The following is a 21,849-nucleotide window of genomic DNA, read 5'->3' as shown; positions in this document are numbered from 1 at the left end:
ATTATGCTATTAGTTGTCTATCTATTCTTTCTATATCAGCTTGTAGCATCGGCTTTGACCATCGTTGTTCTGCTCACTGACCTTTTGTCTCATGGTTGTTACCTCCAGGCTAAAAGTCAAAGCACCTCCAAGTGTTCCTCGAAGGGACTACGCTTCAGGTAAGGTATTTCTCAGATACTTTAACTGACTCTTGACTCATTTAATGTTCACATTTATGTTTACGCTTATGGAAAGGGAAATCTGCTATCCTCATTTGAAAACAAAAAGTATATTTCCTAATTTCAAGAATGACTGAATCTATTAGGCATTTGACTACAGTGGAGATGTAGTTTTTTATCCATCCATCTACCCACCTATTTGTTGGTCACTTATTAAACATCTTCCATGCGCCAGGTACCCACAGATCTGAGGCAGGAATACGGTGCTAAAAGTTAAAGATAGACTCTACATTTGAGGAATTTATAGTCTAGAAGGGAAGACAGATAATTGTTATTAGTCTGTTTTCACACTGCTGATAAAGACATACCTGAGACTGGGTAATTTATAAAGAAAAAGAGGTTTAATGGACTCACAGTTCCACATGGCTGGGGAGGCCTCACAATCATAGTGGAAGGCAAAAGGCATGTCTTACATGGCGACAGGCAAGGTAGAATGAGAGCCAAGAGAAAGGGAAACCCTGGATAAAATCATCAGATTTTGTGAGACTTATTCACTGCCACCAGAACGGTAGAGGGGAAACTGCACCCATGATTCAATTATCTCCTACAAGGTGCCTCCCACAACATGTGGGAATTATGGGAGCTACAACTCAAGATGAAATTTGGGGGGTACACAGCCAAACCATATCAATTATGTTAAAAGTAATTATAGGCCCAAGTGCAGTGGCTCACACCTGCAATCCTAGCATTTTGGGAGGCTGAGGAAGGCAGATTGCTTGAGCCCAGGAGTTTGAGATCAGCCTGGGCAACATGGCAAAACCCTGTCTCTACAAAAAATGAAAGTTATCCAGGTGTGGTGGCATATACTTGTAGTCCCAGCTACTCGGGAGGCTGAGGTAGGAGGATCACTGAGGTCAAGGCTGCAGTGCACTGTGATCATGCTACTGCAATCCAGCCAGGGTAACAGAGTGAGACCCTGTCTCAAATAAAAAAAAAAGAAAAGAAAAGTAATTACAATCCAGTGATATGGGAAGCACAAAGTTCTTTGGAATTCCACAGCAGCACTACTGAATCTAATCTGTGGCTGTAAGTGTGGGGGAAGTGGGGAAGAAATGACTTCCTCCATCAAAAGTTGTTTAAATTGATACTTGAGGGTTGTTGAAGGGGTGGGTGTAATAAATTATTGCTGGCACATTGCTGACACTCAGTCCTCTCCAAGTTTATCCTGTAACCTCATTCCAGCCAAGATCAACTTTGGCAGGAAAGAAGGGTTAGTTTTGAGATTTGTAGTGTTTCTGGCAGTGGTGAGCCAAGTAAAATATTCAACATGCTTTTCTTTATTAGAACAAATACCTTGGAGGATAGTTTTAAAATATCTTTCTATAGCATTAAATATAAAGATTTCCTGAATATCCCTCAGTGAAAACCACAGAGCTATAGACATCACTGATGATTCTCAACAGGGAAACAGCCTAAAACCAAACCATAACCTTAAATGATGCTTACTATTTTATTTTTTTGCCACTGATCAAGATAGTAATAAGTTAGACAGTGCAGTTCCTCCAAAGCAAATCTTATCACACTGAGAAATGCTGACCAACCTGCCCAAGTCTGGTTACAGGCCTGTTGGACCACTCATTAATTCACAGAGTATTTATTGGCATCACCCTGCCAACCAGTCAGCAAGTTTACACAGTTGTTCAGGGGATGCCAGTATAGTTTGGCACTAAAAGAGGGACCCTGTTCTGGGCTTTAATATCTACCTAATCAATAAGTCAAGGAAACTTCCTAGTTACATGAGAACAAACACATTCTTCTTTCCAAGTTCTAAATAAAGAAAAGAAACCAAAACAGACTAAACCTGTTAAAGAACTAAAGAAGTTTGATGGGAAAATGATAACATCATGGAGTCTTGGGTTTAAAAGGAACCTCAGAGGTTGTGTACACCAATATCTGATCCAGGGCTTAACCCCTATCCCACCACCATGCTCCTCCATGCACAAGGCCCAGCTTCGGCTTGGACCCTTTCTGTGGTGGTTTCCCATGGTCTGGCAAGGGACAGATGGCCCTGGCTGGATATAAATACAATCCATTTCCTTGTGGCTGCCTATGTCTATCCTGATGGCCACACAGTTCAAGCCTTTAAATATTAAGAAAAGTAGAGCCAGGCACAGTGGCTCACACCTGTAATTCCAGCACTTTGGGAGGCCAAGATGGGAGGGTCGCTTGAGGTCAGGAGTTTAAGACCAGCTTGGTCAATATAGCGAGATCCCATTTCTTAAAATATGAGAAAAAAATTAAGAAAAATAGAAATAGAATTGTCTTGTGCAACTTCAAAGGAGAGAATTAAGAAGTTAGGTCATTTGAGTGGTTTCTTCTCTGGGATAAACATCTCCAGGTGCTTCAGCTGTTTCGCACATTTTCTGATTCATTCAACATGTGTTTCATGAGTGTGTCCTATGTGACTCTCACTGTGCTAGATCTGAAGTGGGGAACAAAATGCCATCCCTGACCTTACAGTACTGAATGACTAGTGGGGAGTCAGATAAGAAACAAGAAAGCAAACAGGTAAATATAAATTAGCAAACCTGGTACCTGATGTGAGGGAAAATGGAAGGGTGCAATGATGGGGAATCAGTCTGGGGTAGGAGAAGAGCTTAGGTGGTCTGGGAAGGTCTGTCTGAGAAGGTGACATTTAATTCGAGGATTCGGGGACAAATGTGCGGAATATTTGCCACTTTTAGATGAACCAATAGCATCAGAGATGCTGGACACAGATGCCAGGAGTTCCGAGTCAATTGTTGGAAACCTAAGTGGACTGACATATCTGATTTCAGGGTGGACATCTCTCCTGATTGTCCCCTCACACTCACCTGTCTGCCTGCTCATCTACTCACCCAGGCCCTCTCCTTTCCCTCTATTTCTGCTTGGGGAAAAGGGAGGTGGAATCCATCTATTATTCATCCTTTTGCCTAACCCACACACCTTGGGCTCAACCTTGATGCCTCCTTTTCCCTCACTCTCTACAAAAATTCATCTCCAAATCTCATTGATTTGCTCTTAAATGCCTCTTAAATATTTTTTCCCTCTCTATTCCCATTGCTACAGCTAAGGCCTTCATCATCTCTTGCTTGTCCTAGGGTAGAAGGCTCTAAGTAATCTGCTTAATTCCTGATTGCATGTGGTCCTCTCAACTTCCACCAGAAAATTGTTCTGAAATAAAATTCTCTTTAAATCTTTTCATGGATCTACATCGCCAACAAGAGGAACTGCAAACCACTGAGCCCCCACACAAGGTCTTTCAGTGTCTAGCCACTAACTGGCTGTGTAACCTTGGGCAACTCATGTTCCTTTCCTTATCTATATTATGCAGGCCTGAACTAGAAGATCTGTCAGGTCCCCTGTAATACTAATTGTTCTGCACTCCTGCAGAAACACAGATCTCTGGGGCTCAGGGCCCAGTGATGAAGTGAGCCTCTCCTAACATTCCCTGGCTTTAGGAATTCACATCTTCCAATCTCCCTGATGCTCTGAAGTGTTCTCTTTTTTGTCCTCAGACACCTGCTCCCTTTCCTGGAACCCTTCCAAATAGTCTTGATGTCAGAACATTTAATCTCTCCTGGAATGCAGAAGGGTGGCCCAACACGGTCTTCTAAGCCTTTGCAACACAAAGTTTGATTCCCAGCCTGACAGCATCAACCTCATGTGGACCTTGTTAGAAATGCAGATTCTTGGCTCCAACCTAGAACTACTGCATCAGAATTTACATTTTAGCAAAATCTCCAGGGGATTTGAATGTAAATCACACTTAAGAAACCCTGCTATAAACCACCATCTCTGTCCCTATTGCCTTTCCTGAACTGAAAGACAAGTAGATTTTACTCCCTCAGCCCCTGACCCCTGCAAATCCATTGATTTCCAGGGTCTCAGAAATGCATCTTATTGCTTTGCCAGATGACTGGGGCCTTGCGCAGTTTCCCCTGCTCTTACACTCAATCCCCGGAAATGGTCCAAAACCACCATCACCACCTGCAGTTAGCATCCTCCCTTGCCGTTCTCTCCCCAACCCCAACTCATGTCCCAGGAGCATTTCCAGCTGCTTCCCCTGAGCCTTGAGGTTTCTGCACAGCTGCATGACCAGGGCCTCAGAAATCAGCCCTGAGAGCTCCTCCTGAACCTGGGGAATCTTCAGGACCTTGGAAACCCTAGTGTGTGGAGGCCAGAGCCTACCAGACCTCCTGAGCCTGGGAGGCTAATCATGTGCCCTTTGGAGCACTTGATCCACCACAGGCTCCTGAAATGCTCCAGCCATTTTCCCCCCACACGCTGGATTTATGTCCTCTTTCCGGTTCTGGAAACAAATGGCTCCCCCAAACCGTCTAAGCCAAGAGTGTGTTGATCTTGGTGATGCTGACCTTCAGAGAGCAGAGGATAGAAAGGACCAGCAACTGTCCCTGCAGGAGGTCAGTAGAAGAGTCACCATAGCCCCTTCCCTAGTTAGAGTACAGAAGGACAAAGCTTGAATTACACAAAGAATGGAGACCTGGGTCTCCTCCAGGGATTCAGGTCACGCCGGTGTGGAGCCTGCTGCCTTCAGTTCAGACCCAGCAATCCCAATTCAGTCTTTCCCTGAGGAAGAAACATCGCCCTTAAGGAACTGCTGGCCCACTGGGCAGAGTGCATTGCTCCAGGCAGCTGGCATTGCTGTGGGGAAGGAAGATTGAAAATCTGTTGAGTATTGACTCTGTTCTGGGCATTAAGCTAAGCTCTTCACAGACATACCTCATTTAATCTTCTTATTAGCACCGTTATATAGAAATTACGATCTCTGTTTTGCAGATGAGGAAAACGTGTCTCAGGGACATTAAGTATCCTGTCCAAGGTGACTGCAGCCACTAAGAGGAAAACCCATCCCCGACTCCCATTTTGCCGCTCCTTGCTTTGACCCATGCTCAAGTGTTTACGTATTTGGGGGATACTTTTTCTTATTCTGAAGGCACTAGAGTTCCTGACATTAACACAAGAACTTGCTTCCCAGTTCCTGCGCTTTCACAGTTGAACAGCCTTCTGTATCTTTGAAGTCTGAGGTCTGGCTGGGGATGGAGGTCAGAGGGAGACCAGTCGTGGTGCCTGAGAGTCTGCTGGGATCACTGCAGATGCCTCATTGGTTATCCCACAAGGCCTTGAGGAGTCAGAACTGAACAGAGCCCCTTTCTTGCACTCTTGGGCTCTGATTGCCACTCTTGGGCTCTGATGGGGTGGCATCCCTGGGAGGTCCACCTGTGACTCTTCCTCTGGCTCTGCTATCATGCAGGGAGGAGATCAGAGCAAATATGGGGTGGAGGGGCAGCAAACTCACTTACATGGAAAAAATTAAAATCCAGAGCAAAGAAGGCGCTTGGACAGGGATTCTTGGGTAAATGTCCACACAGAAGTATGGGGCATGCATAACGATCCTTTGTCCACTAAAGAAGTGAGATTTAACATTGCTTTTGTCATGGCCCTGGTGCTCCCAGTGGAGCCAGCATTTACCTGGTTTTCTGTCTCCCTGTTCACATTCCCCTGGAGGTACTGGTCTTACACTGACATGGGAGAGTTATATCCAACATCAGTCCTGCCACAGGAACTAAGAATAGAGGAATGACACTTGGGCTCAAAGGTATTTTAAAGCTTAGAAAGTCCTGAAAGATTGCCCAATTCAAGCTTCTCATTTTAGGAATAACTGGAGACCACAGAGGCAAAGTGACTCCTGAGGTCATGTAGTGAGATGATGGCTGAGCCAGGACTATAGCCCCCATTGCTGTACCCCTACCCCTCTGTTAATGGTCCTGTGAAGGAATGAATAGACATACAGACGAAGGGAGTTTCTATAATGATAAGTATTTCTTTTTTCTTTTTTTGAGATGGAGCCTCACCCTGTCACCCAGGCTGGGTTGCAGGGGTACAGTCATGGCTCACTGCAGCCTCAACCTCCTGGGCTCAAGTGATCCTCCTGCCTCAGCCTCCTGAGTAGCTGGGACCACAGGCATGTGCCACCATGCCTGGCTAATTTTCTAAAATATTTTTTGTAGAGACAGTGTCTCACTATGTTGTCCAGGGTGTTCTCAAATTCCTGGGCTCAAATGATCCTCCTGCCCTGGCCTCCCAAAGTGATGGGATTACAGGTGTGAGCTCACCATGACAAGCCTAAGATGTTAAGTATTTAGACTCAGAACACCTCTCCCAGCCAGTCTGAATCTGGGTCTTGTCCTCAGTTCCTCACATTAAATCATGTCCCTTTCTCCTCTTAGGGCAGCACTGGTGGGGCTGGCCACCCACCGCCTCCGCTGCAGCCTCTGTAGTTCTGCTTTCTGTTCCTTTTTGGTGTCTGTACCCACCACCACAACCGGCCCACCCTCCCTCTTTCCTTCCTTCTGTGTCCCGCTGCGGTCTTCCCGCTGGCTCCCTGCGTGCCACCACCTGCTCTGTCAGGGAAGCAATGGGCAGGGTCTGGTGGCCAGGTAGCCTCCAGAGCAGGATCAGGGCTGCAGCTAAGGCAGAATGTCAGACATGCTGTGAAGCCTCCAGCATCTGCCCCAGGGGCTCTGGTGCTCCCATTGACTCAGAACTGAGAGGCTGGATTCACACTCCCTTTGCCCCAGCCACCACCACGGAGTTCTATACTGTCCTTCCAGTCATCCCCTCCCATTCCCAAGACCCCCTGGTCTGGATCAGCTTTCATCTCTCTATGCCTGAGTTCCAGAATGCCATCCTCATCAGCTCCCCATCTCAGCTTGTCACTGGAGCCTGCAGTGTCCACTATGGCTGGAGCCCCCATTGGCTGGCAGCACATCAGGTTTGTGTGAGCACTCAGCAGAATCTCCTGTCCCTCTCCAGCCCAGCGCAGTCATTCTGCACATATCTGCCTCTAAGCCCTGCTTCTGGGGCTGACACATAAGCCCCTCTCTCAGATGATGGAGGAGGACATACTCCTTTATCCTTACTCTCTCCTCCAAATCCTGCTCATCCTTCAAGGCCCCATTTGGCCCCACCTCAGGCACATGGCCTCATGCAAGTTTTTGGCTGTCACTGGGCACACCTTTCTCTGAACTTTCCCCGCTCCTGGCAATGATTCCAGGTGTGGGGACATTTCTCAGAAAACTACATGGCCCTGAGTTGTCCTCAGTCTCATGTGGTCATTCTTCTGGTCCTTAAATCTTTATTTGTATTACGCAGCATGGCTTGGTGAGAAGACCCTGGACTTTGAGGTCCTTTAGGCCTGGGTTGGAATCCTGGCTTCGCTCCCTAAGCACTGTGTGAACTTGGAACAGTTTTGTAACTTGAGTGAGCCTCCAATTTCTGACCTGGGGATAAGAATACCAATCCTTTAGATTGTTCTGAGAATTGCAGAGACTGTAAGCTCATTGAAATAGCTAATATTCATTGAGCCCTTTACTCTATGTCAGATACTCTTCTAAGCACAATTAATAATGTCCATTTTAGCAAAGGGGAAGCTGAGGCCCAGAGGTGAAGCAATTCAGCTAAGATCTCACTCCTAGAAAATGGCAGAATAAGGATTCTAATTTAGGCAGTCGGACCGCAGAACCTAAGCCCAAATGGGGGCTGCTGTGACTATTCTCACATCTCCTCGTGCCTGGTGCTGTACCTACAGGCCAGGGAGGGCCACATGAATCTTAAAACCTGGGTCAGGCAAAGGGAGGAGTCATTGTGTGGCATGAGATTATGACATGGTAAATAGAGCATAAGCCCCAAACCAGGTAAACCACACCAGAGGAAGGGCTTTCGCTGACAAGAGGGCCCTCCCAGGATCTCAGCTTCCTGGCAGAGGCCATGGAATCACACACACAAAATCAAACCACCTGGCCCATATGAAGCTCGAACTTCTCCTCCTTCAAATTTTACTCACTACAGTAGAGGCTTTCTTGGATCCATTTCTTTGTGGTAGCCATAGTGTGTGATTGACATGGGAGTGAATTAGAATCAGTGGTGTTTTGGGCCGGGCGTGGTGGCTCACGCCTGTAATCCCAGCACTTTGGGAGGCCGAGGCGGGCGGATCACAAGGTCAGGAGATCGAGACCACGGTGAAACCCCGTCTCTACTAAAAATACAAAAAATTAGCCGGGTGCGGTGGCGGGCACCTGTAGTCCCAGCTACTCAGGAGGCTGAGGCAGGAGAATGGCGTGAACCCGGGAGGCGGAGCTTGCAGTGAGCCGAAATCCGGCCACTGCACTCCAGCCTGGGCGACAGCGCGAGACTCCGTCTCAAAAAAAAAAAAAAAAAAAAAGAATCAGTGGTGTTTTGAGTGTTAATTGAGGCATTCTTTGCAATGCTCAAGATGACGGTAACATTACTAAAGCATTACTGTGTGCCAGGCTTTGCTAAGAGCTTCACATGTATTCTGTTATTTGATTCTCACAAAAATAGGATGCAGGCACTGTTCTTATCCTTGCTTTACAGGTGAGGAAATGAAGCTTTAAACAATGTTAAATTATTGGTCCAAGACCAAGCAGCTTGTAAAGGGCAGAGCCAGGATTTGAACCTAGAAAGCCTGGCTCTAAAACCGCCACCTTTCTTTGGGAAGCTCCCAGAGACACTGGAAAACTGACTACTGTTTTGGACCTAATACCCTGCACTCCCATGCTTTTTAGTCTTAGCAATTGCCTGCAAGGCTGTAACTTTATGAATATGATGCTGTGAGTTGCACTTGGGACCGGAAGTAGATAGGTCTCTCTAAGGATCGATGTGGCACCAACAAACAACCTCCATCCCATACCATATGATGCTTTTCTCTCTTTTCTGTCTCCATGTGCCGAGATGTCTGGATTGGGTCATTCTCGTTTCGCCAAGGTTTTATCTAAGGGCTCAGCAGAGGGCTAGGTGGCTCACATGAGATTTCAGCTGCAGGAGCCAACACAGCCTGGCTTCCAACCCAGCTCCCAGACTCACCAGCCATGTAGCCTCAGGCAGGTTTTACAACCTCTTTCAAAACCAAGTCTCCCCACTGTAAAATAAAGATAAAAATAACACCTACCACATAGTGCTGTTGTAAGAATATACTTTTAGAACACTTAGCCTGGCACCCAGCACATAGGAAGTGTTCAGTAAATGGAATCGATTGTTGCTGTCCTAATGCTCCTTTATTTAAGTCATGTATTAGTTCACACTTTTATTAATACACTAATTACAAATGCAAAATTCTGCCCAGATGCAAAGTTAAATTAGATAGGCCTTACTTTCCAGTACAGCGAGACATGAACAACTTAATCACAGCACAGGACAGAACGAAATATGTGTGACATCACGGTGCCACCAGCTTCCCAGAGGGCCCAGAAAAAGAAGCAATTGATTACGACAAGAGACTGGGGTAGACTTTGTGGAGGAGAAGTGACAGGGATTTCCATGGAAGAAGGAAGGTGGGCTGGAGGAATGGCACGAGCAGAGCAGAGAATCAGCAAAGTGCACGACGGGAGGAGGAGGCTGTCTGGTGTTACTGTCAGTGAGCGTGGGAGCCTGCCGCAAGAAGTCGGTGGTGGGACAGAAGGCGGAGGCATCGAAATGTGTTGACGCAGAACCTGGACTTGATTCCATAGGGAGTCACTGATGACTCTTAAGGAAAGGAACAGTGTAATCCAACCTTTATTTTAATAAAACAACTACAAACAGTAGGATGGATGGATTGGAGAATAAAGACAATGGAGACAGGGACACTAGTTAGATGGCTAATGCAGCTACTTTCACCAGGGACTGATCATAAAGTAGACCCCCACTCACTGAGAAAGGGTGGAGCAAATGCAGTTATCCAGGCAGGGAAGTGGGTTTCATAGAGGCATTTTATGAAGGTTTCTATGTAAATGGTTGTTACAAAAACTCTTGCCATCTTAAGTGTCGATCTTCAGTGACCCCAGACTTAAGGTGTTAGAAACATATTGACCAGATGCGGTGGCCTACGCCTGTCATCCCAGCACTTTTGGAGGCAGAGGCGGGCGAATCATATGAACCCACAAGTTCAAGACTAGCCTGGGCAACATGGCAAAACGCCATCTCTACAAAAAATACAGAAGTTAGCTGGGCATGGTGGCACGTGCCAGCTACTCAGGAGGCTGAGGAAGCAGGATTGCTTGCACCAAGGAGATTGAAGCTGCAGTGAGCCATGATCGTGCCACTGCACTCCCACCTGGGCCACAGAGTGAGACTATCTCAAAAAAAAAAAAAAAAGAAGTAAAAAGAAACATACTCCCCCATTGTGCCAGGTAATCATATTGGGAAGAGGATTTATTCACCCAGTCTTCTAGAGTTTCTTGCCCAACCCCAATGATTGCAGTACACTCTAATTCGGCATTAGTCAACCCAAAGAATAATGTGTTAAGAATTCTTTTCTGTTCACGTCAAAGCGTGACCCATGTTTGGCTTGTAGAGTAAGGCTCCTTCTATCATGTTTTTCCCAAAAGAGGGTGCTGCTGCTGCTGCTATTGCTTAAAATGTGGCCACTCCGATCCCACAGTCTCCTTCCTGACCCCATTTCCCCTCTGCAATTCCTTTGCTGGTGCCTCTGGAGTACCCAAATGTTTGACTCTCTGGAGGCTGGTAGTCTGCTGTGGCAGGGGTAGAAATAGCAAAAACATAAAAATAAAACTAGAAAAGGTTCTGTTGAGGTTCTGGGGAATTTAGGAGCATCCCCTGGGTCCTCTGTGGCAGTGGCTGCTCAGAGGGGCAGGAGGGAGCTGGGACCCTCTGTGGTGCTGTCATGGAGCCACTCTGCCACATGGCCTGTGTCTAGTTCATTCCTACACAGCAGAGTGAATCCCGTTTAACCTCGAAGGTCAGTTTATGTGATAGGCTAGATGCTAAGTTTCTCATACTCTAAATGTGTTTTGGAGGGAAAGGGGTCAAATATTCGCCTGGGCTGTCAAAATTCAGACTTATTTTATTCTACAAGTTGATAAACTACTTAAGGACCACAACCTGTCATATCCATTTCTATATGCCCGTGCAGAGCCCAGGACGGCACCTCCTGCCCCTGGAGCGAGGTAGCACTATGTAGGGGCTCAGCGCATGCCCGTGGAAGGCAACCTGTGGGGTTCAACTCCTGATTCTGCCATTTATTATACTATCTGACCTTGGGTACGTGACTTATCTGCTCTAGGCCTCATTTTCCTCACAAAGTTTAGGTGATTTTTTTTTTTCTTTTGAGACAGGGTCTTACTCTGTCACCCCAGCTAGAGTGCAATGGCACAATCACAGTTCACTGCAGCCTCGACCCCCTGGGCTCAAGCAATCCTCCCGTCTGTCTGCCAAGTAGCTGGAACTACAGATGTGGACCACCACACCCAGCTAATCATTTTATTTTTTTGTAGAGATGGGGCCTTGCCACGTTGCCCAGACTGGTCTTGAACTCCTGGGCTTAAGCGACCCCCCTGCCTTGGCCTCTCAAAGTGCTGGGACTACAGTGCTGGGATTACAGGCATAAGTCCAATGCCCAGCCCCTCACAGGGTCTTTGAGAGGGTTAAAAGAGGACAGAGCTCTGATAACATTGCCTGGCACATAGTAAAGCATTGGATAATTTTTTTTTTTTTTGAGACGGAGTCTCGCTCTGTCGCCCAGGCTGGAGTGCAGTGGCCGGATCTCAGCTCACTGCAAGCTCCGCCTCCCGGGTTTACGCCATTCTCCTGCCTCAGCCTCCCGAGTAGCTGAGACTACAGGCGCCCGCCACCTCGCCCGGCTAGTTTTTTGTAGTTTTAGTAGAGACGGGGTTTCACTGTGTTCGCCAGGATGGTCTCGATCTCCTGACTTCGTGATCCACCCGTCTCGGCCTCCCAAAGTGCTGGGATTACAGGCTTGAACCACCGTGCCCGGCCTAATTTTTTTTTTTTAACAAGAAAAGTCAAAGTTAGAGCCAGAGAGGATCATAGAAATGCTCCCCTCATTGTATGGATCTGGAAACAGGCTCAGAGATGTTAGAGGTCTTGCCCACACTCCAACACATTTGAAACAGAACCTGGATAAGAACTTAGGTCTGTCTGATTCCCTGTCCAGTGCTCTTCCTACGACGCCATCCTCTGAAGTCCTTAGAAGCCATGTAGTATAAATTGTAAGTCTCTACTGGGGGACCCAGAAATGTCCCTTAATAAAGCCCGCACATGGATCAGATGCACACTGCTCTGCCCAGTGGGACGTCTCTCTATGCTTGGAGAATTAACATTTTTTAAAAAGTCAAAAGTAAGTGAACATATGATTGTAGTAACGAACCCAAGGTCAAGTATATGGCACCAGAAAGCCCAAAGGGAAGGGAAGGCAGGTGCAAAGTATGTGTGGATGGGCTGGGGCTGGCCAGCTGAGGCTCACGCTTGTGCCTTCTGCTTCTCCCCTGCTGTTGCAGAGAGCCCCGCTGACGAAGAGGAGCAGTGGTCCGATGACTTTGTAAGTATTTGCTCCTGGAACCAGGAGGGCATCAGGGTCCCATGGGAGGCCTTTTGAAGGTCTTATTTCTGAATTACATGCTGGTGGTCAGCCGCACGTCCCAAGAGGGCAGACTTGGGAAGGTCACCTACAGGCGAGGCATACTGCATACCAGCTGACTTGACTGGCACTCACTGTGTGCCTGGCTAAGAGTTTTCCACACATAACCCCATTTAAACCTCACCACAGCCCTTTGAGGCTTATGCCCACCTTCAGTGCTGGTGTTCAGAGTACTCACTAGCACAGCCAAAACAGGTGTAAAAATGTTTAAATGTTTCCATATCAGTTGGCAAATGCCTTTGCCCTTAACTCCCCAGTGCCCCATCACTGCCTGACCCCCGGCCAGGAGCCCTAAACGAACCAGCAACTAAAGAATAAGTGTCTGGCACATGAGGGAGCCTCCAGGACCAAGACAGAGAAAGTTTCAGTCACTTGCAGTTCCACAATTCAAACCCAGGCCCTCAGATCTCAGGACCAGGCTCTTTGCCACCAAGGTGCTTGCTGTGATCAAGAGAACATTAGCAGAGCTCGGGAGCCCACAGAGAGAGAGAGAGAGGGACCTAGTCATGATGACACTGGGGATGTTGTATTGGAATTACCTCTTTGAGGTAGCTCTGAAATCTGCAAGCCCCTGTACTCGCTTCTCTCTTGGGCTGAGTGTTATAGGGACAAGACATTCTAAAAACTTTTCTTCACAATAATTATTCCTCACTTATATCAAATTCATCCAGAATGTTAGCTTGCTCTAACCTGTGAGTTTTAGATCTGGAAGGGTCCCAAGAAGCCTTCCGTACAACCACATACCCATTTCACAGATAAGAAAACTGAGGCCAGGAGAATGACACTCACCCAGTTCAGTGGAATGAGAACCCAGGACTCAGACCTCCAGTCCTGTGCCCAGCTGTGCACACTATCTGGAGTTTATACAGAGTCTCAGGAGACAGGAGTTCGTCCTCCTCCAACTGCAGAAAAAGAAAAGAAAAGTGAGGGTAAGGGAGGGTTGACTTTTCTGCCCATCTCTTGGTCATGGAGCTCCTCCTGGGGCCCAGCCGCCGCAGCTCCCTGAGACGCACTGCCGCTGCGCCCCCTGCTGGCTGCACACACACAGGGCCACATGTAAAGCAAAGAAATTGGTTGGTCCACATTCAGAGGTAAGAGAAGAAAACTGAGCAAGCTGGCTGGTTGAAAAAGAGCACACAATGGGGACTTAGAAAGCACAAAATAAAATCAGCCTGGAGAGGAGGACATGACTTTCCCCAAAATCAAACCACCAAAATGAAGATACCAGCCATACTAAGGACTGAGTAAGCATTCACTCACAGCTCTTTTGATGTCAGTAGATGGATCCCCCCTGCATGCAGAATGAAATCCGGGCTCGTTAATAAAGCCTCCAAGCTTTCTTGATTAAAAAAAAATCCTGTTATAAGTTCTCATTCATTTGTAGGAGCTAAAAATTAAAACACTTGAACTCATAAAGACGGACAGTAGAATGACGTTTACCGGAGGCTGAGAAGGGTGGTCGAAGGGGTAGCAGGTTGGGGAGGGAAATGGGGACGGTTAATGGGTGCAAAAATATAGTTAGGATGAATAAGACCTGGTGTTTGACAACAGGGTGACTACAGTCAACAATAACTTATTGTACATTTAAAAATAACTAAAAGAATATAACTGGAATGCTTATAACACACAAAAAAGATGAATGCTTGAGAGATGGATACCCCATTTACCCAGATGTGATTACTACACATTGTATGCCTGTTTCAAAATATCTCATATACCCCATATATATATATATAGAAATACAAAAATTAGCCGGGCTTGGTGGCGCAATTTGTAATCCCAGCTACTCGAGAGTGAGACAGGAGAACAGCTTGAACCCAGGAAGTGGAGGTTGCAGTGAACTGAGATTGTGCCACTGCACTCTAGCCTGGGTGACAAAGCACAACTCAGTTTCAAAAAAAAAAAAAAAAAATAGCCAGGCATGGTGGTGCATGCTTGTAATCCCAGCTACTTGGGAGACTGAGGCAGGAGAATTGCTGGAACCCAGGAGGCAGAGGTTGCAGTGAGCTGAGATTGCGCCACTGCACTCCAGCCTGGGCAACAGAGCGAGACTCCATCTCAAAAAAAGAAAAAAACAAAAATAAAGAGAGTGAACTCTGAGTCCATTTGAAGCCTTGACCCTGCAGCTTACCAACTCTGCTTGGAATTTTTAAAAAATCTCATCTGAAAGATATCTAGCTGGTCCTGTGTGTCTCCTCACCCTCTTCGTGTTAAAACTACTTTCTCTTCAGTGATCAGCATTCATAATAGATAAAACCCATTGGTTATTCTGTTTTACTGGGTCCTTTTTCTATCTTTTAAAAACATATTTTATTATCTCCTATTGTTATTCTTTGTGGATCTACAGAGTGTCAGCTCCTGTTAGCGTTAAGTAGTTCCTGTGTCCCCCCAGGACAGTGCAGTGGTGGGGAGGATAAACTTTGGAGGCAGAAAGGCCTGCTTCAAACCCCAGCTTTGCCTCTTACTAACTGCCTATCCTTGTGAAGTCAATCTCTCCAAGCCTTGTCTCCTGTCACTGCTCCGGCCTCCCAAGGCAGGAATGGTCCTGATGGCCAGGCAGCACAGACGGGGACGCTGAGCACAGTGTCTGCTTGCAGGACAGCGACTATGAAAATCCAGACGAGCACTCCGACTCAGAGATGTACGTGATGCCCGCCGAGGAGAATGCTGATGACAGCTACGAGCCGCCTCCGGTAGAGCAGGAGACCAGGCCGGTTCACCCAGCCCTGCCCTTCGCCAGGGGCGAGTACGTAGGTGAGGTCCCCCACAGACCTGGGCACTCTGCCTTCCAGGCCCATGGGGAGGTGGGATGGCCAAGATTGCAAGGTGGGGACAAACCCGGCTGCTGCCTGAGGGCCTCTGCCTGCCTCCCACTCCCACCACCTCCAAGCAGGGGATCTGGGCTCCCACGTAAAGGATCCCAAGCTGTAGGGTTTTCCCATTCCAGGGGAAGGGACATCTTTCCTAGGTCTGGAACTTTGAAAGCAGGCATAAATAAATAAATAAACAAACCCAGCATACCCCGATGGTTCCACTCCTGCCCAACACTCCCAGGGAAAGCAACCCTGAGATGAGTCCCCACTTTTAGGGCTTCGTGTGCTAAAGGTTCTGGGATTTCTCTTAAGAAGTCTGTACAGAACAATGAGCTTTGAGGATCCCAGTGTCTGCCTCACCTTCCTCCCATGTGTAGTCCAGACTGTGGGGTTTTACCAGCGGGTACAGGTGCTCAGGAGCCCCAAACCTGGAATGAGCCTCATGGGTTAAACGGACACAGCTTGGGTCTGGCCGAGTATTTTTTTTTTTTTGAGACAGAGTCTCACTCTGTCACCTAGGTTGGAGTGCAGTGGCACGAACTCGTCTCACTGCAACCTCTGCCTCCTGGGTTCAACCTCCTGCCTCAGCCTCCTGAGTAGCTGGGACCACAGGCACCCACCACAACACCCGGCTAACTTTTGTATTTTTAGTAGAGACAGGATTTCCTCACGTTGGCCAGGCTGGTCTCGAACTCCTGACCTCAAGTGATCCAACTGCCTCAGCCTCCCAAAGTGCTGGGATTACAGGCGTGAGCCACTGCACCTGGCCCCAAGTATGTATTTTAACGCCCATCTTTGTTCCAGTCTTGGCAGATGACTAAGTTCCCCAAAGGTTCAGAGAGCAAGTATGTCCATGATGGTCATGGCGATGCCAGCATTTGTGTGGACTGGCTCTACATTTAACATCCCACTGCCATTAACCCCTTCCTTACAGTGTACCAGGCACTGCTCCTTGCTTCACTGAATGAAAGTAAAGTGAAGACCAGCTGGGCTTACTGGGTTGCCACAGTTGATCTGTTGAGCACCTGCCATGCACCAGAACTATGCTAAGCACTGAGCATTTAGCTGCATGCAGGAGGCACATACTCCCAGAGATCTTCTAATTTACAGTTTAGTGCTTTCCCCCGGGGTTCTACCTAACCCCCTTGATAATCCCATGAAAGAGGTCAGAGGAGTGAACTGACTGGGCCAAGATTCTCTAAGTGATGGAGCTGGGATGCAAGACAGGGCTCCCAGCTTCCAAAGCCCAGCTCTTCACAACTCTGCTCTATGCACCACCCACCATACTTGGTGAATGACCTTTTTCAATCATCACAACAACCCTGGGGAGGAAAGGGCTACTGCAATTCAGGGTGGTTAAGTGCTTCATTCAAGCACACGCTCTTGGCTGAGTGTGGTGGCTCACACCTGTAATCCCAGCACTTTGGGAAACCAAAGTGGGTGGATCACCTGACATTAGGAGTTCAAAACCAGCCTGGCCAACATGGCGAAACCCCATCTCTGTTAAAAACACAAAAAAATTAGCCGGGCATGGTGGTGCATACCAGTAATCCCAGTTACTAGGGAGGCTGAGGCAGTAGAATCGCTTGAACCCAGGAGGCGGAGGTTGTGGTGAGCCAAGATGGCGCCACCGCACTCCAGCCTGGGCAACAAGAGTGAAACTGTCCCAAAAAAATAAAAAATCACACTCTTCAAAGCCTGTCTCCTGTGTTTTGCTACTTCTGATGGGCTTAAATATTACATTAAATATTTTTTGACTCAGAAATCTGAGTAAACTCCAGGAGCTGCAAATAAAACTGACAAGAGTTAAGGCACAGAAGGAAGGATGCCCTCGTGGCTGAGTACAGCCACACCACCAGAAAGAGGCTTCTGAGGAGGCAGCAGAGGTGAAGTTAACCACATACCTTCAACAAGCAGTGAGGGCCGAGGGCAGGGGCAGGCACCAGGAGGTGAGCATAGAGGCAGGGGCCTAACAGGCAAGGACAGCCGCACCAGGCGAGCTGGGGCTGTCACAGGAGGAAGCAGCAAGCCAGTGATGCAATCCAGAGGCCAGTGCTAGCACCTGTGCTGTTCCCAGTATGAAGAATACGCCAGGTTATTCCTATGCTAAGATTTTCCTAAAACACATCAGTCTGAATCTTTGCTCAGCTCATTGAATTGCTGGGGTAGACTTGAGGCCGCCTAAGGCCTTGCTCACATGGCACAGGTGATATGAATTCTACTTATTAGGCAGACACACTGCACCTACTGCCTTCACTGCCGTCTTCCTAATCCCCGCAAGATCTCTAAGGTCGATATTATGATCCTCATTTTAAAAATGAAGAATGTTGGCCGGGCATGGTGGCTCACGCCTGTAATCCTAACACTTCAGGAGGCTGAGGTGGGTGAATCACTTGAGGTAAGGAGTTCAAAACCAGCCTGGCCAACATGGTAAAGCCCCATCTCTACTAAAAATACAAAAATTAGCCAGGCATGGTGGCGCATGCCTGTAATCCCAGCTACTCGGGAGGCTGAGGCAGGAGAATTGCTTGAACCTGGGAGGCGGAGGTTGCAGTGACCAGAGATCATGCCACTGCACTCTAGCCTGGGCAACAGAGCGAGACTTTGTCTAAAAAAAAAAATAAAAAATTAAAAATAACAGTGAAGAATGTGAGTCCCAGAGAGGTTGAATAACCAGCCCCAAAGAGCACAGCTAGTGAGTGGCTGAGCAAGGGGCAGAACTCAGACCCAGTTGGCCTTAGAGCCTGACTCCTTTTCTGATACCTGCTGAGAAGGACAGTCCTGGACCAAAGGGATCCCACAGATTCTCTGTGAATGGAGCGAAATCACTGAGGGAAGGAGCATGGAGGTTGACCCACATGAATAATCACCACCTGGATACGCTTTAGCATAACCTGGGGAACTTTTCCAACCCGTAATGCCAGACTCCTCCTGAGAAGTTCAGACATTGCCAGGCTGGGGTGGAACCTAGACCTTGGCATTTTTAAAAGCCAGGAGCACCTCACCCCCAGCCCGCACCCACCAGTGCTGCTTCCATGCCCTCTGTGTGGCCAAGTGTTGGGTTGTTGGCTCTCCTGAACCTCTGGGTGACCATCACTGCCCTGGAAGGATATTTTTAATGAGGACATTCTTCCAGTTTTTGTCGTTTAAGTCAATAGGCAGTTGAAATTTTTGGCCTAACATTTCACTTTACTCTTTCAAGGAATGCCCGTGGATCATTTGTGGCTACATAGACACCTGTGGTTTTATACTTTCTAGATCTCAATGGCTTCCACCCAGGAAATGATCCGGAGCCTCTTTTATGTTATGTTTTTTGTTTGTTCCTTTCAAGACAATCGATCAAGCCAGAGGCATTCCCCACCCTTCAGCAAGACACTTCCCAGTAAGCCCAGCTGGCCTTCAGAGAAAGCAAGGCTCACCTCCACCCTGCCGGCCCTGACTGCTCTGCAGAAACCTCGAGTCCCACCCAAACCCAAAGGCCTCCTTGAGGATGAGGTAAAGTAAATCTGTCCCAAAGGCTTCCCAGGACACAGAGAGGGGGCGGGGCAAGCGACCAGGACAGCCTGCCCGCTGGCTGTCCTCCTTCTTTACAACCTGCTATTGACTGTCCCCTCTCACTCTCCACTATTGTACCAAAGGGACTTGGTTTTCTCCAAAATGGCTTATTGTAAGCATGTCAGTTTACTAGAGGTGTATGGTAAAATATCAATACTGAGTCTGTGCCCCTCATATTATTCCCTCCTTCTTCGCTGTGGTTTCCTGTGAATCTCTTCTTTCCTCCCTAAGATGTTCTTCCCCTCTCTTTGTTCTCCTTTGCTTCTCTGTCCTGTTGTTACCGACAGCAAATCCATATGGGTCTGCAGCAACTTCAATTCTTGCCTCCTGGGCACAAGGCAGAAGGAGAGACCAAGGCAAGTTTCAGAGCAGGAATGAAAAGAAGTCAAGTACACTTAGAAGAGGGCCAAGTGGATGACTTGAGAGATCCAGTGCGCTGTTTGACCTTTGACTTGGGGTTTTATACACTGGCACACTTCTGGGGTCTTGTGTCCCTTCTCCCCGATTCTTCCTTTGTGTGAGCTGTCTGCTTGTGCAGTGGCCTGCTAGCATTTGGGAGGTGAGCATGTGCAGTGTGCTTACCGGAGTTGTATGCACACTCCCTTGAGGCACTCTTGCCTTACCAGCTGAATGTTTCTAGAAGGTCAAATACCAATTAAACTCTGCCATTTTGCCTCTTAATGCGCATGCTTGAGCCCACTTGCCCAACTCCTGAGATCTTATCGGGAAACTGCTCATCACTAGTTTCAGGTTTTTTCTATCTATTGGGAGACTGCCTTTCTCTGGTGCTGGCTGTGACCAATTATTATTTTAGAGAGACAATTAACAACCACCTGACAATCACCTGATAGTCTCCTGACATTCCTGGGGCAGGGGAGCCCTCTCCTGTTCTGCTCATGCCTGACTAGCTATTATACCCACTGTAACACTGTCTCCACCTTACTTTCTTTCCTCCACCTTCTTTTCTCTCTGCTCCTCCATTTTCCTCTTCTCAGATGCAGAGGGTGACATGGGCCAGGATGTACAATGGAGATAGCTAGTCTGTAAGGTACCCCACACAACCTATGGAGGAACTGACCCCTGACTTTCCTTTAACAGCTCTTGCTTCTCACTCCCTCCCTCCCCACAGCTGCCCCACCCCCACTGCCACCAGGTGTCCAGAGACCCACCTTTTCAGATGGCCCAGCATCCAACTCTGGGTTTACCTCCTCAATCTCCCCTCTCTCAGCTCTTAGAGCTTGTGTGTCATTTTCCCTATGGAACTGCTGCTATTTGAAAATGAATACATAAACTCATCAAAACTGTTGTAATAACTGATAAAGCCTAATGTTTTATGGCTCCCAGAGGTCCTTGCATTTTAAATAAGGACAGAGACCAGCGGCAGCTTCTCTAAGAAGTAACTTGCCTCTAGAGGATAAAACTTATGGCTTACACGTAACATGTTGTGAAATGATCTTCATTCCACCTTTATAAAATTTGCAGCCCAGCAGGAGATGGAAAAGATGGGCTTTTAAATCAAAATAGAGGCAGCATCTAGGCCCAAATTCCTGCTTTGGCCCTTCTAGGTGTATAATTTGGGGCAAGCTAGACAACTTCTTTTTGTCTGTTTTTCATCTCATCTCTGTTATTTTGAGAATTTAATAAGAGAACATATGTACAGCACTAAATACAGTGCCTCACACACAGAGGGGTTTAATACATGTTGGATTCCTTTCTACCATATTCTAGATTCTTGACAAAATCCAGTTTTCTAGTTTCTTCTGAAAACTGAAATCTGGCAACACCAGGCCAGCAGTGGCCTCAAAGCAACTGTGCCCCAGGGCACCCCCCGCTCTCGGCTGTGAATCCCTGGTCTCTTTTTTGATTTGTCATAGCTCCCACGACGAATACAGTGCAAGTACACACCCTCACCCTGCGCACACTCCTCCCACCTGAGAGGCGACGTTGTCCTTTCAAGGGTGCGAATAGGGTGGCAAGAAGAAGCTGAGCAGGGGAGGGGACAGGATGGGGAGACCAGCTGTTAGGGTCTCACTGTAAATTATTTCAGCATTTGGCAAATCCATATGAAGACACAAATTCAGATACAGAATGCGAATGAATACTGTGGGATATGTAAGGCTCTTCATTTCTGTAAATAACTGAGAATGGACCCCAGGGAGGCAAGGCAGAGGTTTGCTAATAGCAGCCTCGTAGAGATGGCTCAGACAAGTCTTCACCAGTGGGAAAAAGAGAAGTATGAAGGTGGGGGCGTTCTGGAATGGGCAGATGGAGAGCCAATATAAGAAAGAGGTGTAAAAACAAATACACAAACAAACAGAGGCCAACATTAAGATATGGCTGAACCATTAGTTGGGAAAAGAAGAAGTACCAGAATAAATAAAAATGTTTAACCCTGTTCTACAGGTTATAGGCAAAATATAGAGATACAGGCTAAACAGAAAGCTGGAGGTGGGGCAAAGACATTTAGGGGGAAGAAGCATCTGTGCTATAATGAGAGTGGCTAACACTTGGTGGATGCTGTGTATCCACTGGTGTTCTGAGCACTTTGTGTGCATTATCTCATTAAATCCTCACACCAACCCATGAAGTCTATCATCAGCCCTGCTTTACAGATGAGGAAACAAAGGTGTAAAGGGGCTAAAAAAAAACTTGTCCAAGGTCACAGAGGGAATATGCTTAGCTTAAAGGGTATTTTTATAAGAATTCAATAAAATAATGTACGTAAAGCTTTTAAATGCTCATATGAGTGGTAATGAGGATGCAGCTCATGTGGGCATTTAACAGCTAATCAAAATGACTCCTGCTA

General features: G+C 47.3%; 1 protein-coding gene across 6 annotated transcripts in view; it reads left to right on the top strand.

Moving 5' to 3' along the window:
* BLNK (B cell linker) overlaps positions 1-21,849 on the top strand; it is a 110,855-nt gene that overhangs the window by 57,875 nt on the left and 31,131 nt on the right. For 4 of the 6 annotated variants that reach the window (XM_015456486.4, XM_005566072.5, XM_065520152.2 and 1 more), the window contains exons 3-6: positions 109-158; positions 12,536-12,576; positions 15,273-15,429; positions 18,820-18,983. In XM_015456486.4, coding sequence (XP_015311972.1) covers positions 109-158; positions 12,536-12,576; positions 15,273-15,429; positions 18,820-18,983 — 412 coding nt within the window. The remainder of the gene's footprint in view (positions 1-108; positions 159-12,535; positions 12,577-15,272; positions 15,430-18,819; positions 18,984-21,849) is intronic. The other 2 variants (XM_074002310.1, XM_065520158.2) reach the window with 1 other exon arrangement.

The sequence above is a fragment of the Macaca fascicularis genome, chromosome 9 (genome assembly GCF_037993035.2).
Source record: "Macaca fascicularis isolate 582-1 chromosome 9, T2T-MFA8v1.1".
In the NCBI taxonomy this organism is placed as follows: Eukaryota; Metazoa; Chordata; class Mammalia; order Primates; family Cercopithecidae; genus Macaca; species Macaca fascicularis.
This window is presented reverse-complemented; position numbering and strand designations above follow the sequence as displayed.